Source organism: Anopheles arabiensis, chromosome X (genome assembly GCF_016920715.1).
Source record: "Anopheles arabiensis isolate DONGOLA chromosome X, AaraD3, whole genome shotgun sequence".
Classification (NCBI taxonomy): Eukaryota; Metazoa; Arthropoda; class Insecta; order Diptera; family Culicidae; genus Anopheles; species Anopheles arabiensis.
This window is the reverse complement of record NC_053519.1, coordinates 17,583,567-17,595,849: the sequence shown is the minus strand read 5'-3', so window position 1 is coordinate 17,595,849 and position 12,283 is coordinate 17,583,567. Positions and strand designations below refer to the sequence as shown.

Genomic DNA, 12,283 nt, shown 5'->3' with positions numbered 1-12,283 from the left:
AATATTTTCATATTTGATTCATATTCAGTTTAATATTCATATTCATTACCAACCTGATCAAAGCCCGTGACGAATCAGCGTTTGTTTACATATTTTTCAGGCTGAAATAATATAGACTGCAAATCTGAAGCTAGTTTCGCGTGCACTATTGTATGGAGCGTTGGCATGATTTCAGTCGTTAACTATCAAACTCCTTGTAAAAAGTTTGGCTAGTATTCCCCCATCGCTGGAATAGGTGCCCCTGTTACTGACTCACGTTATATTTCTTAAAACGGTACCAAACAAACAAAACAACTCAACGCGCCTCTGTGCGCCCGTTCGGTAGATGAAATTTAACCACAGTGCGCCATCGGGTTTTTATTGTTGGTCGCGGCTATGCTCCCGCCTACTTCACGATGGTGATGAAGCGCAAGCCGAGAGCGCGCCGATTTGAAACGGATAGAGGGACTGCTCGCGAGGCCGGCTTGCTGCTGACTTGCCACTACGGATTGTGCTGGCAAGCAACCGCCAGTGTGCTCTCGGACACTCCGGCATATCAGTTGTGCCAATCTGCCGGGTTTCGGTCAAGGGTTTTTTTTTTTTGGTTTTGTTTATTTGGTGTTCGTGTAGCCAAATATTGCGCGCGCGCCCATTTAGCATTGTGACGTTCAGGCGGAGACATCGTCGAAAACGGTTTCGCGATCGCGCGTGCTTCTTCATCGTCGCTTTCGGCGCGCTGGTTGGTGATAGATTCGCTAGACGTGTGTGTTTTATTGGGATCACAACCAAAGGCGATAAGCCCGGAAGAGATCCGGCGGTCATCCCGCTAGGAAGTGGACATCAAACAAATCTGCTTCAGTGGAGCGCACGCTGCTATCAGTTAACACTTTCAAGGAGGCCTCCCTTCGCCTATACACTCTCCGCAATCAACGTTCGAGTGAAACTTTGAAGTGTCAAAAAACGAAAGGAATCATTTGTGAGCAGCACAAAAAAAACAACACAGCGCTTTTGCTTTCAATTAGTGCATTTCGAATATTCAGTGCACGATCACGATCGTCCGGGGTTTGGATGCTTCGTCGGGTGCATTCCAAAGTAGAAGAAAGTGCTTACATCGGCCCGTTGCGGGCAGTGTTTTGTGCATTAAGCGATTATTGTCTGCCCTGCCCTGTTGCACGAAAGGAAAGCAAATACGTGATACGTTTGTGCGTGCGTTTTTATTCCAAATTTCGTTTACCTGGTTTATAGGACTAAAGTCCACATAGAAAAGTGTGCGCATTTGACGAGTTTAAAATTGAAGTGATTAGTGAAACAATACTGGGACTGTGACATAAACGTGTGCATATGTTCCGTACAGGTGCCTACTAAAGCATTGGTGCATGTTTTTTCATCCCCAATGTGCAGCGTGTGTCGAACTCAAACCTTCCTGCCGATGACGGTTTTTAATTTTTATGTATTTATGGCCCATGAACCAAACCGCAAAGTTTGGCGCAAGGCTATAACAGATAAGCTCAGTCGCTTATGTCAGCCCTACCGCAACAATTGCACCGACGAGAGACCGCCCTCCCCATTGCAATTTCGATTAGTCGATGGGCGATGGCGATCTGAAGATGTACCGGCGCGTCACCTAGGTTGCGTAGCATCGAGAGCCTCCCCCGGGGACGAAAATGAATTTAAAAAAAAACGGTATCCATATTTTATGTTGCTGCTGCTGGAAATTATAAAACCGAGCAGAGGCGCGGCGCCAGCTTTGCGTAACTGGCCGCGTCGGATTTCAAATGGCTTTACCCAATGCTGAAGGAAAATTCGATTTCAAGCAAACGAAGGAACGAACAAGGGGAGAAGAGAAGGAGATTGGCACGGTAGGGTACTAACGAACGAAACGCAGCCCATTAAGATGAGGATTACAATTAATAAGTCTATTGGAAACATTTATGGCGGGAGCGGGACGGAGGCAGCACCATCTCTTTATTCGATTTAACATGGATTTAATCCTGGTCACGGCACCATACGGTTCGCGCGCGCGGTTTTGCAATTCCGTTTGCCGCCGTTTTATGACACGTTGATTAAATGTGTTCGTCCGCTTTTGTACCTGGGATACGGGGAAGATTGGAAAAAGAAACTCACACACGCACAGACACACAGAAACATTTTCCAATCATCTTTTTCCTCGCATCGAAAAGGAAGACCTAAGAAGCAGCGCTTTTATCCTCCCGACTAATCGGTGATACCGGCGGCTGCTTCCTAATATGGCTTTCTCTCTATGTTGGTCGATTGGTCGGTTGATGTCACCGCGTTAGGAATAGCGTTGTGGTAGAATAGCAATGAAAAACAAAAATAAAAATAACAAGAAAGATATTTAGTACAGCACCGACACAAGTCGACGCAACGGGCGGAAATCCGTTGCCGACGCAATTGCCTGGTACGGTTTTGTTTACTTAGTGCGTGTTAAAGACCGGTCAACCAGAGAGGGGTGGGGGGGGGGGGGGGGGCTACCACAGAGCACCACGCGATGTCATCGATGGCTCTGGCTATGGCCAAATTCCAGCATTTGAATCATCAGCTCAGAAATGTCTTCCGCGGCAGGCGTCCGATTACGATGTGTCGTACCCCGGAATTGGTATTTTCATTCGCTTCTTCTTTTTTTTTACTAGTTGCTGGTTGGTTCCATGGCATAATTACAACCTCTTCCCCCTTCAGTTAAAGCTACGATGGAACAATTTTAATTACTGTTAACGCGGGCTTTGCGGACGAAGAAGCTCGTAGTTATTTCTTGTTTATTATTTTACAATAGCATGTGTGTGTGTGTGTGTGTGTGTGTTAGGAGACATTGCTTCTCGGATGTTTTCCGAGCACACTGTATGGTGTCACCCTTTGAAAAGACTTTTTGTTTAAATCATTTTTTGAGTCTCAATCACGTACAACTTCCCGTCTTGCTCTGTGAAACCCTTTTAAAAGATTATTTACGTCACCCAAAATGAACGGAAAACAGCGGCTTTGTCTGTTTTTTACCCTCAGTTTTCCGCCTGGTGTCCGTGGAAAGCTGAGCTAAACGAGCAGAAAAAAAGTGGAAAAACATCCCCCGAGAGTGAGTGCGAAAACTCGCACAGACACATAGTGATCTATTTTTAGCACCGAATGGCAAACGTCATACGACATGATCTGATCCCGATTCGCTTCAATCAAATGCAGTTGATGCCGCTATGGGGCTTCTTCACTGCCATTCTGGGCTAGTCATTTGCCCTACCCCAAAATGCCGAGGGATCGTTGATCGTTTCGCCTGCGGAAGAAGGCGACTGCTTTGCAATCCGAATCTTTTATTACCTTCATCCGTTGTAGTTGTAGTTTGATGCTAGATTATGCTGCGTGTTTGTGCTGCGAAAATGGGTGAACATTTTGCAGGAATGTTTGTAAAGTAAACAAACAACGCTCCAATTCGTTTGGCTAGTGCTTTATAGGGAGCCCTGGAGGTACTTGTCCTACATCCTCGATGGTGGTCCTCGGTCCTAGAATTTCCTCCGGATGTTTATTGTTGAAAGCGCACATTAAAACATTGCATTCTACATTCCAATTAAATGTGGTGAATATGCGCTGGTGGTCCTCGGTTTAAGACATATATCCGGTTGTTTACGATTCCGGCTTATGAAATTGCACATTAGAACATTATTTTTAATCCTTGTGAGGGTGCAATAATACTTTTTGCGTATTTAATTACCCGTTGATGGGTGGCTGCGTGGGGGTCAGAGACCAGCCAAGACTTAACGGGTTTTGAGTCACGCACGGTAAGATTCTTAGCTTTTCTGCTCCCAAAAAAGAATCCGTAGCGTACTAATTCGGTGTGTAGGCTTTAGAACGGGTTCTATTACAGCAGGGGGGGGGGGGGGGATAAGGTAAACCCGCATCTCACATATATTTCACGCACCGCCAAGAGGCTCCAAGAATGCCGCACCAACCTGTGCGTAGAGAAGGCGATATATCACCACTGCGAACCTCTGGACCGTTTCGTAAGACACAAGCGTGTGGTTTCCGGTCGGCTGCTCTATGACGTGCTCTCTTGTATGGAGCCGCTTGGACAGCCGTTGACCGACGGGCCAATGGTCGGAAGATGCCAACATCCCCAGCTGCTGCTGCTTTTGGAATTAGAGCTTCGCTTTGGAGCTGCTGCTCCAATCGGATCGAACTGAACCGTGGAAACGATTTGCTTCCTAACTCCCAGATGGTTAATCCGGCTCTGGGTTTTTGTTTTCTATTTGTCTTCGCCTGTGTGCGTTGTGACCGGAACGGAGTCGTTTGGATCTGTTGCCAGAGCTCCAACTCCGCAACGTCTTGGATGGCTTATTTTTTTGCATTTTTAATACGCTTTTTCCGAGAGAATTTGCTACTCGGCATTCTCGGTGTATCTTTGTCTGTGACCCTCAGCCGAAGTTGAAGTTGGCAAAGAATTTCCTCCTCTTACCAGACCGGCCCGTGGTGATGACGACGATGATGATGATGGGATTGAGGAAATCTCCGCCATAGGACCGACGACATGGTCTTGGTTCACGGTCGCGTTTATTAGACGCGTAAAATGGAATAAAAAACAAAAGAGGGGAACCAAGAAGCAGAGAAAGAAGAAACACATTACCACAGGGCGGGGAATGCTGAGCTTTAGTGACGTTTGTTGCTGGGAACTGAATGTCTATTTCCTTCTTCTATGTCGCTTCTATCCAGCAAAAAAAAAAACACATAATTTAATGTCACGGCAATCGGTGTTGATACAGTTCCTGGTTTCTGGGGAACTTTCGTAGACTTGAAATTGCATCTGATGTTAGATTGAGCAAAAAATGTTGACCAATCGTGACAAGAGCACCAGCACGGAAGAACGTTTGAGCTCGTCAAGTGCTGCCATCGTTGTGCCTAATGAAATATTTTTCGCACATCTTCAAAACGCTAGAACTTATACCCCTGTGAATGAGTGTTCCGGAGGAGGCAATAAAAATGTGTGTTAGAATTGTGCCTTCGCCCTTGCTGCAGTGCCTTACCAACAACAAAGTGATCGCTGTGAGTGCATAACGAAACAATATAGCCTAACAGAGTTTGAAAATAAAGCGCGAGAAAGAGAGGGAGAGCAACCGCAACACATAAGATGCCCGAGTTTGACGACTCGTTCCTTTTCGACTGTGCCTCGTTCGAGCGGAAGAAATGGAAAACCCATCAGCTTCGGTTCCATCCGTCCGCCGTGGTGCTCAAGAGCGCCTCCAATCTGGACCCGTTTCTGGACGTCGACTTCAAGAAAGCGCCAGTGCCGGCTGCTCCCACCATGCGCCAAGAGTGCGCCGGTTACGTGGCGGAAGTGTCTAACATAAGCAGCGCAACACTCGACTCGCCTGGGTTGGGGCGGCGAACAGCGGCGAGCAGAATAAAGCTGTTCGGTGGGTCCTACTCGTCCACGTATGACGTGAGCCAGTGGGAGCGGCAGGACCGGCAGGAGCTGTCCAAGATGCCCCACGGCCAGCCATTCCTGTACAAGCATCTACCGTTGGACGACCATGACGAGACGTCAAGTAAGCTATGATGACTTCCTGGGGATCCTGGGACCTATTAGGATTTTCGTCTTCTGCTCTCCACTGCCATGCTTTCTCTTGTCGTAGCCAAATATAACAACAGTCACGAGTTGCTTTGGTGCGCGCTGACGTGCCTTTTACGTATTCTGATTGTTTTCGTCCTTCAAACGCAACTCGGCAAGTTGCATGTGCCTGAATGGAGAAAGTGACTAACAGTACACACACCCATAATGGCCAGGGCAGCGACGGCGTGCGGCTGAGCACATCTCACTGGTCATTTTTAAGGCGTTGTATTACGCAGTTCCAACTTTTCCTTTCGGTCTGTGTTTGTTTGTTTTTCTGGTTCCGATCCGTGTCCGGCGCGAACAAAAAGCTTACTGGTGTTGTTGTTTTACTTTTTATTTCGCTATGCCTGATTGGAATTTTACCAATCACAATACACCATAAAACACACCAGAGTGATTTTGACCGCTATTAATTAGGCTAATGCATTCAATTAACCAGAATTGTTTGATGGTGGTGGAGGTGTTGGTGGTTATGGCTGGCAGGCAGACTGTGTAATGTAATTGTTCAATTCATTAAGCACTAAACCCCTCCCGACTGCATCACACGCCACGTGGGTATAACTTAATTTGATGCATGTTAAATAAATTTGACGCTTTGTTGTGAGCCGATGCCTCCAGTACTGTCGTTGACAGTAGCACACTTTTTTTTTTATTCTCGTATCCTCCCTTATACGTGTGTGCAATGCCCTTTCATTACGTGCTGACACCGTGCCAATTGCTGATAATTAAGGCGCCTATACTCAATCTATACTAAAACGCTTCCCACATTTCTCTAGCATCACACCTCATGAATGGTAGGCTTGTTGTGTGCATGCTGTGGTGGGTGTTTTTGTTTTGTTTTTTTTTTTTACATTTCTTTCCCCCACAACCTATGACCTGGCGCCGCAGCCGCCAAAAGCAATTAATTAGTTAATTAATTATTGCACATCATAAACAAACACCTCCGGACGTGCGCTCCGTAGAAGCAACCGCGTAGCATGAACACGGAACCCCGGCCACACGGTTTACAGCACGCTCCACCGGTGGGGCATACGTTGTTGTTGTTTTTTTATGTCTTGGTCGGTTCACTTCATCGCCCCAGCGGCACACGACCGACCTAGTCGTCTGCCGATGTTTTGTTACATCCGCCGCTGCAAAGAATGCACCATGCGCGTGAGGTTTGTTTGCTATCGCTCCATCGGTGGGGGGGGGGGGGGTGGGGGTGCGTAATAGTATGTATGATAATGTGAGTATTTATTCTTCTTTTTTTGTGTATCTTTGCGTACGTATCACAATCGTGACGATGTACCAAATAAGAATATGCAATTATTTGAAAGCGATTCAAATAATATAAAAGGAAATCATAAAAGGGAAACATGAAATGAAATGAAATGAAATGAAATGAAATGAAATGAAATGAAATAAAAGGGAAACATGTTTTACGAGCGGATTGAGTACGTTGCCAAAGCAAAACAACCCACCTGTTGTTGCTGACCGAAAAATGTGCACAGGTATACAACAAAATAGCAATTACACGCGACCGGTACCAGTGCGGTACTTTGGTACCATGCGTAGCACTCCGGCATATGGCGCCGGAGAAGGTGAGTTCAAATCTGATCCAGGACTCATCTCTCCCGTAGGAACGATCATCATCATTCGTATCTTTACAGTTTTATCGGCGTTCTAGTATGTAATACTTTAGTAGGTAATAGTTTTAGACGACTCTCATAAACGAGAAGAGTTAGAGTTAGAGAGAGTAGTGTAAAAGTGTGGTGGTGCCGTATTTATTTGTTTTGTCACATCCGGCACCATCGCGCGAGAGTAGAACAAATGTATGAGAAGAGCTCTGTGCAAGGGAAGAGAAGCCCTCGTATACTCATTTTCTCTCTCTCTCTCTCTCTCTCTCTCTTCTCTCTTTCTATCTGCGGTGATTTACTGTCGTTTGCTAATTTTTTTTTGCACGTTCTGGCGTTTCCGCTCGCTTGATCGGCCTGACGATCATCTGGTTGCAACCCAAAATAGTGCTGTCTGATGCGTTGCTTCTCTTGCGTTGCGTCTCTTCGTCTCTGCGAGCGAGGCACCGATCCACTGGAGCTGTCTCTGTGTTGGTGTGTGTTTGGGATTTTTCTTTTATTCTTTTCCACACACTCTACCCAAAGCGCCGTGGTGGTGGTGGCGATGCACTGCAAGCGCCGCTCCAGAAGCAACCCCGCCCCAGCTACAAGTGCGCTTCTCTAGCCCTTTATCTAACGTCGGTCCCGCACGTTCTCCGGCTCTACCATGTGCCGGCGCGATAGGGAATCGTGCACATTCCTTTCGCAGCGCTCAGGCAGCATCGAAAGGAAGAGAGAGAGAGAGAGAGAGAGAGAGAGAGAGAGAGAGAGAGATGCTGCACACGCAAGAGCATTGCGCCGTCGTTGCGCGCAACAAACCAGGCAGCGGGCGCGGGGCAGCATCCTCGTTCCGACCGAGATCGGGCGGCAGATGAACCGCGCTGACGCTCCCCCCCCCTCCCCCTCATCACCCCTCCGAATGGTTTGTCAGTAAAAGTATTGTACGGGGAGCTAGGGCGAGCTGTGTCGGTATTTATTTTTGCTGCGGCCACAGACAGACTTTGCACAGCTTTGTTTGGGCCGTTGGCGGTGTGCAGCGTGCCGTGTGCGCAGTACCCCACACACCAACACCAAAACGACGGCGTACACTAACGAACAGCAGTTCGGTGCGGCGTAGTGTGCAAGTGATCAACCCCAACACACTCGAGAGATTCATTCGAGAGCAAGGCGGACGCACACGGAGCCGTCGCGCCTGTGTCTGTGTGTTTCCATTCCAATCCCAAAAACAGAAAAAATCACTCACACACGCACGCACGCACGCACACATCCAGAGACGGGCGGATACAGAGGCCTTCCGCGGAGCACGCGTGCCGCGCGCCAGACAGACGACGCCGCGAACAGTATGGCCAGGGCCGTCCACCGGTGAGCACTCGCAAAACGCCATAACGCGGTCCGATCACGCGCGCTCCGATCAACCACAGACACCAGCCGGCAATCAACCGACCATAAAGCAACCTGCCAAAAATATACATTAAAAAAAAAACGCTAAAGGTTGTCACACTCTTTTGTGCACACACGCACACGTTCACATAAAACCACAGGTGGAAGAAAGGACAGCCGGTTTGTGTTGTGGTGTTGTGCCTGGTGGATTTGAATTCCGGTCAAATTCCATTCGACAGTTCGCGTCGATGACGCACAGTTTCGCGCGGTGAGTGAGTGTGATCCAAGGTGTGGATACTGTGTGATCATATGGTGGGGGAACGGGCCGAGGGGTGGGAGCGATCCGGTTCCGGGTCGGATTAGTCTTTCGTTTGTTGTACAGTGAGCAGTGTAAAGTTGGTGTAGATGAAATTGCTCCAAAAACCCGCTCTTTGACACCAGCCTTAGCATCTCTCGCTGTGCATGTGTTACAAGTGCTCTCTTGTGTGACTGTGAAGAGAGTGGTGCTTCCGAACAAAACAAACAAGCGATCTTTATGATCTGAAACGTGCAACATGATTGTTGTAACAGTACACTGAGTACCCCAAACAGTGTCGTCAGTGTGCCGTACAGCAGCAAAACCAAACAAAAAAAAAACAACAACAACCACACAGACTTCTTGCGTGCGCCCAAGAAGAAACGTCTTCCACAAACGATCGTCCAAATGGAACGTTCTTTCTGCTTTGTTGCTTACCCGCTGCCCTCTCCCTTCCATCGCCTAGCATCTTGTATTTCCACCGCCGTTCTCAGCCGATACTGCGCATCTTCCCGCGCGGCTAGCACGACAGCTCATTAATCTAGCACTAGTCAGCAGTGGGGACGATACGGACGGGGAATGGGATTGCTGCTTGCCAGCAAAGACAAACGCGGCAACCCTAGACCGGCACAGAAACGGCTCCCGATGGGTTTGCGCAGTTATTTTTAACGGCGACAACTTCCAAAATCGGCAGCCACAGCCAGTTTTGTCCATGTTTGGGCCGCGCCCGCTGCGACATTTCCCCGTTTCCCCCCACGGGCTGCGACCGTGGTGCAGAACGCAGAGGGAGAGAGGGAGAGGGAGATTCGTCTTGTAATGGAGAAGGAGAGCGCACGCAACTTCAGCTGGAGTGCTTCTGGAGCGCCCTAAAGAGAACGGCTTGTGGGAAGCATTCAAATATTGGAAATCAATCAACGGCAACCCCTCCATCGTGTCTGCCCCGAAAGGGTACGCGCTAGGTGCGAACAAGATCTCCCCTTCCCCCCCCCCTCCACCTCAGTACCAAACCCTGACACAGTATTTCGTGCCAAGGCCGGATGGGGGCCAGATCTCGTCACCCCGCCGTGACTCTGCAGTTGTTGCTGAAAGTGTGAAAAGCATCGGTGATGCGCGCGATAGAGTGGCGGGCAGTCTTTGGTTGGCACTGGAGAGTTTTTTTTATTTAAATTATCTCTCTCTCTCTCTCTTTCTCTCTTTCTTGCTCTCTCTTTATGTCGTCACGCGCGCGCAAATGGAACAAGTTGCACGGGGAGCGCACGATCGACCGTCATTTTCTCCCGTTTTTGTGATATTCCGCGATCAAACCGCGAAACACCCCCCCCCCCCCAAAGCCTTCATCCCGCCAAGTGCCCAATCGAGGTGACTCCAAGTGGGGGTGGGAGAGGATGGAGACTGTTCGGTTACATCGCTAGAATACTGATCATGTTGCAACGTGCAGTCTGGTGGTGCGTTGTTCCCGCACACTATTCCTAGCTCCGCGAAGCTCTCTGCTGCCAATCTTCTCCAGTACGTGGAATGCTTTGATCCGCTCCTCCCTTAACTCTCCCGCCTACCATCCGCCCAAATCGGTCGCAAGATACAAGATGATGAGGCATTCCGATCGGTTTTTCGGGAACTGCTCGCGCCCGCACACAACTACAGCTGATGCTGGGCTTGTCGAACCCCCACAATGCGTCATGCTTCCTCGGTGCGATTACATGTGGAAGAGCGAACGTTTAACTTACAGTTTAACTTACATTTTGGCTCTAAGGCCTCCATTTATGCCTCTAATGCACCTATTTTTGTCATTGTTTACACCTGAAAATAAATAACTACTTTTTCACGCCATTAAAACTTTCAAAATTGGCATAAAAGTTGTTATATTTTGAACTCTGTAAATGAAATTATCATCTACTTAACTTGATTTCAATACTTTTGGAACACACCGTTTAGAATTTTGAAAATAAAGCGATTTACAAAAAAAAATAATGCCTTAGAGGAAAAACTCGTAACACGATGTCAATAATTGGTGCCTTCGAGACACAAAATAGGTAGGTTAGAGTCAAAATTTAGCGGCAAAGACTGTACTTTAACTACGTTACTCCATGAATCGTCAATGAATATCATAGCCTCCCCAAACTCGTTGCAAATTGTGGTCCCCAGTGTTAATTGAATTGACCTCTAAAAAGGTGCATTTTGCCCCGGTGTGTGTTGGCGAGCGTTTGTATTGTCATGCTCTTTGCTCAATTATCTCTGCGCAGCAGGCGCTACAACACATTTACACACGCGTTTGTATTTTTTTTTTGTTGCGGCTGTATAGCCTCCTCAGAAACGAGTAGTTCTGAGTAAATCTGATTCAGATTCATGAATCTGAATGAATCTTTGAAATTTGAATATTGGAAAAATTCATGTATCTCAAACGATTCATAGATCTCGAAAGATTTGTGGATCTCGAAAGATTCACGAATCTCTAGGGATCTCAAGGGATTGATAAATCTCCAAAGATTCTGCTTCAGAGCTTGAGCTTCTGATTATTACTCTTCTTGGCGTAGCAACCTACGTAGTCATGTCAGCCTATACAGGCTTTTGAGATTTCTGGGCAAATACTACTACTGCGGGGAGACGGTCCATTGCGAGACTTGAACCTACGACGGGCATGTTGTTAAGTCGTGCAAGCTTACCATTGTGTCATAGGATCGTGTAAATTCAATCATACACTTCTAAAGATTCATGAAATCCAGGAGATTTATGAATCTTACAGATCCATTAACCTTTCGAGATTAATGAATCCTTGGAGATTCTCTGGGGATTAATCTTCAAGGATTCGATTCGAGATTCGAATTACTCATCGCAGAAGATTCATAAGAAAGAATCTCAATGAAATATCCATGAAATCCAACACTAGAAACGAGGCTTTCCGTTTCTTCGTCTCTCCCTTTTTTATTTTTGAATTCTCAAGTAATTAGATTTATTAATTACTGCCTACGTTTTTGTTGCCAATGGTTGCAGCTGGCCAACGCATCACTGTCATCTAACCATTCTAATTCAATGGCACGCGTTCCGAGGCGAGCAGCGACACCCAAACGCTTCCAAACTACATGTCACATGCGGCATGTCAATTAGCCGTCATTGTATTAACTAGTGACCACAAAAAAAAAGTCTGTATTTCTGATATTACCATACGTCCCCCATTACTTCATCCCATCCAACCTCTGTACGCGGACAACAAGCGAGAACAAAATTCAACACCCGTTTTGTATGAATATATATATGAATGTGTGTGTGTGTCTGTCATTCACATTTTACCAGTCGTGTCTGTCAATTCTATCCCGGCTGTGCATCGGTGCACGAAAAATTCGATTTCCACGCTCTTCTCTTCCCTCATCGGTCGGAAAATCAATTACCCAAAATTCGTGCTTGTACCGGGCTGCACCGGGAACGCGGTTCGATGTA

The 12,283-nt window shown here is 47.3% G+C and overlaps 1 protein-coding gene across 11 annotated transcripts in view; it reads left to right on the top strand.

Annotated features, from left to right (window-relative positions):
- LOC120906847 (guanine nucleotide-releasing factor 2) overlaps nt 1–12,283 on the top strand; it is a 59,559-nt gene that overhangs the window by 24,978 nt on the left and 22,298 nt on the right. For 2 of the 11 annotated variants that reach the window (XM_040318945.1, XM_040318935.1), the window contains exons 1-2: nt 520–718; nt 4,910–5,519. The exons of 6 other annotated variants lie outside the window; for them this stretch is intronic. In XM_040318945.1, coding sequence (XP_040174879.1) covers nt 5,102–5,519 — 418 coding nt within the window. In that variant the 5' untranslated portion in view covers nt 520–718; nt 4,910–5,101. Of the gene's footprint in view, nt 1–519; nt 719–4,741; nt 5,520–12,283 lie in introns of those variants that run through there. 3 more of the 11 variants (XM_040318937.1, XM_040318936.1, XM_040318946.1) reach the window with 2 other exon arrangements.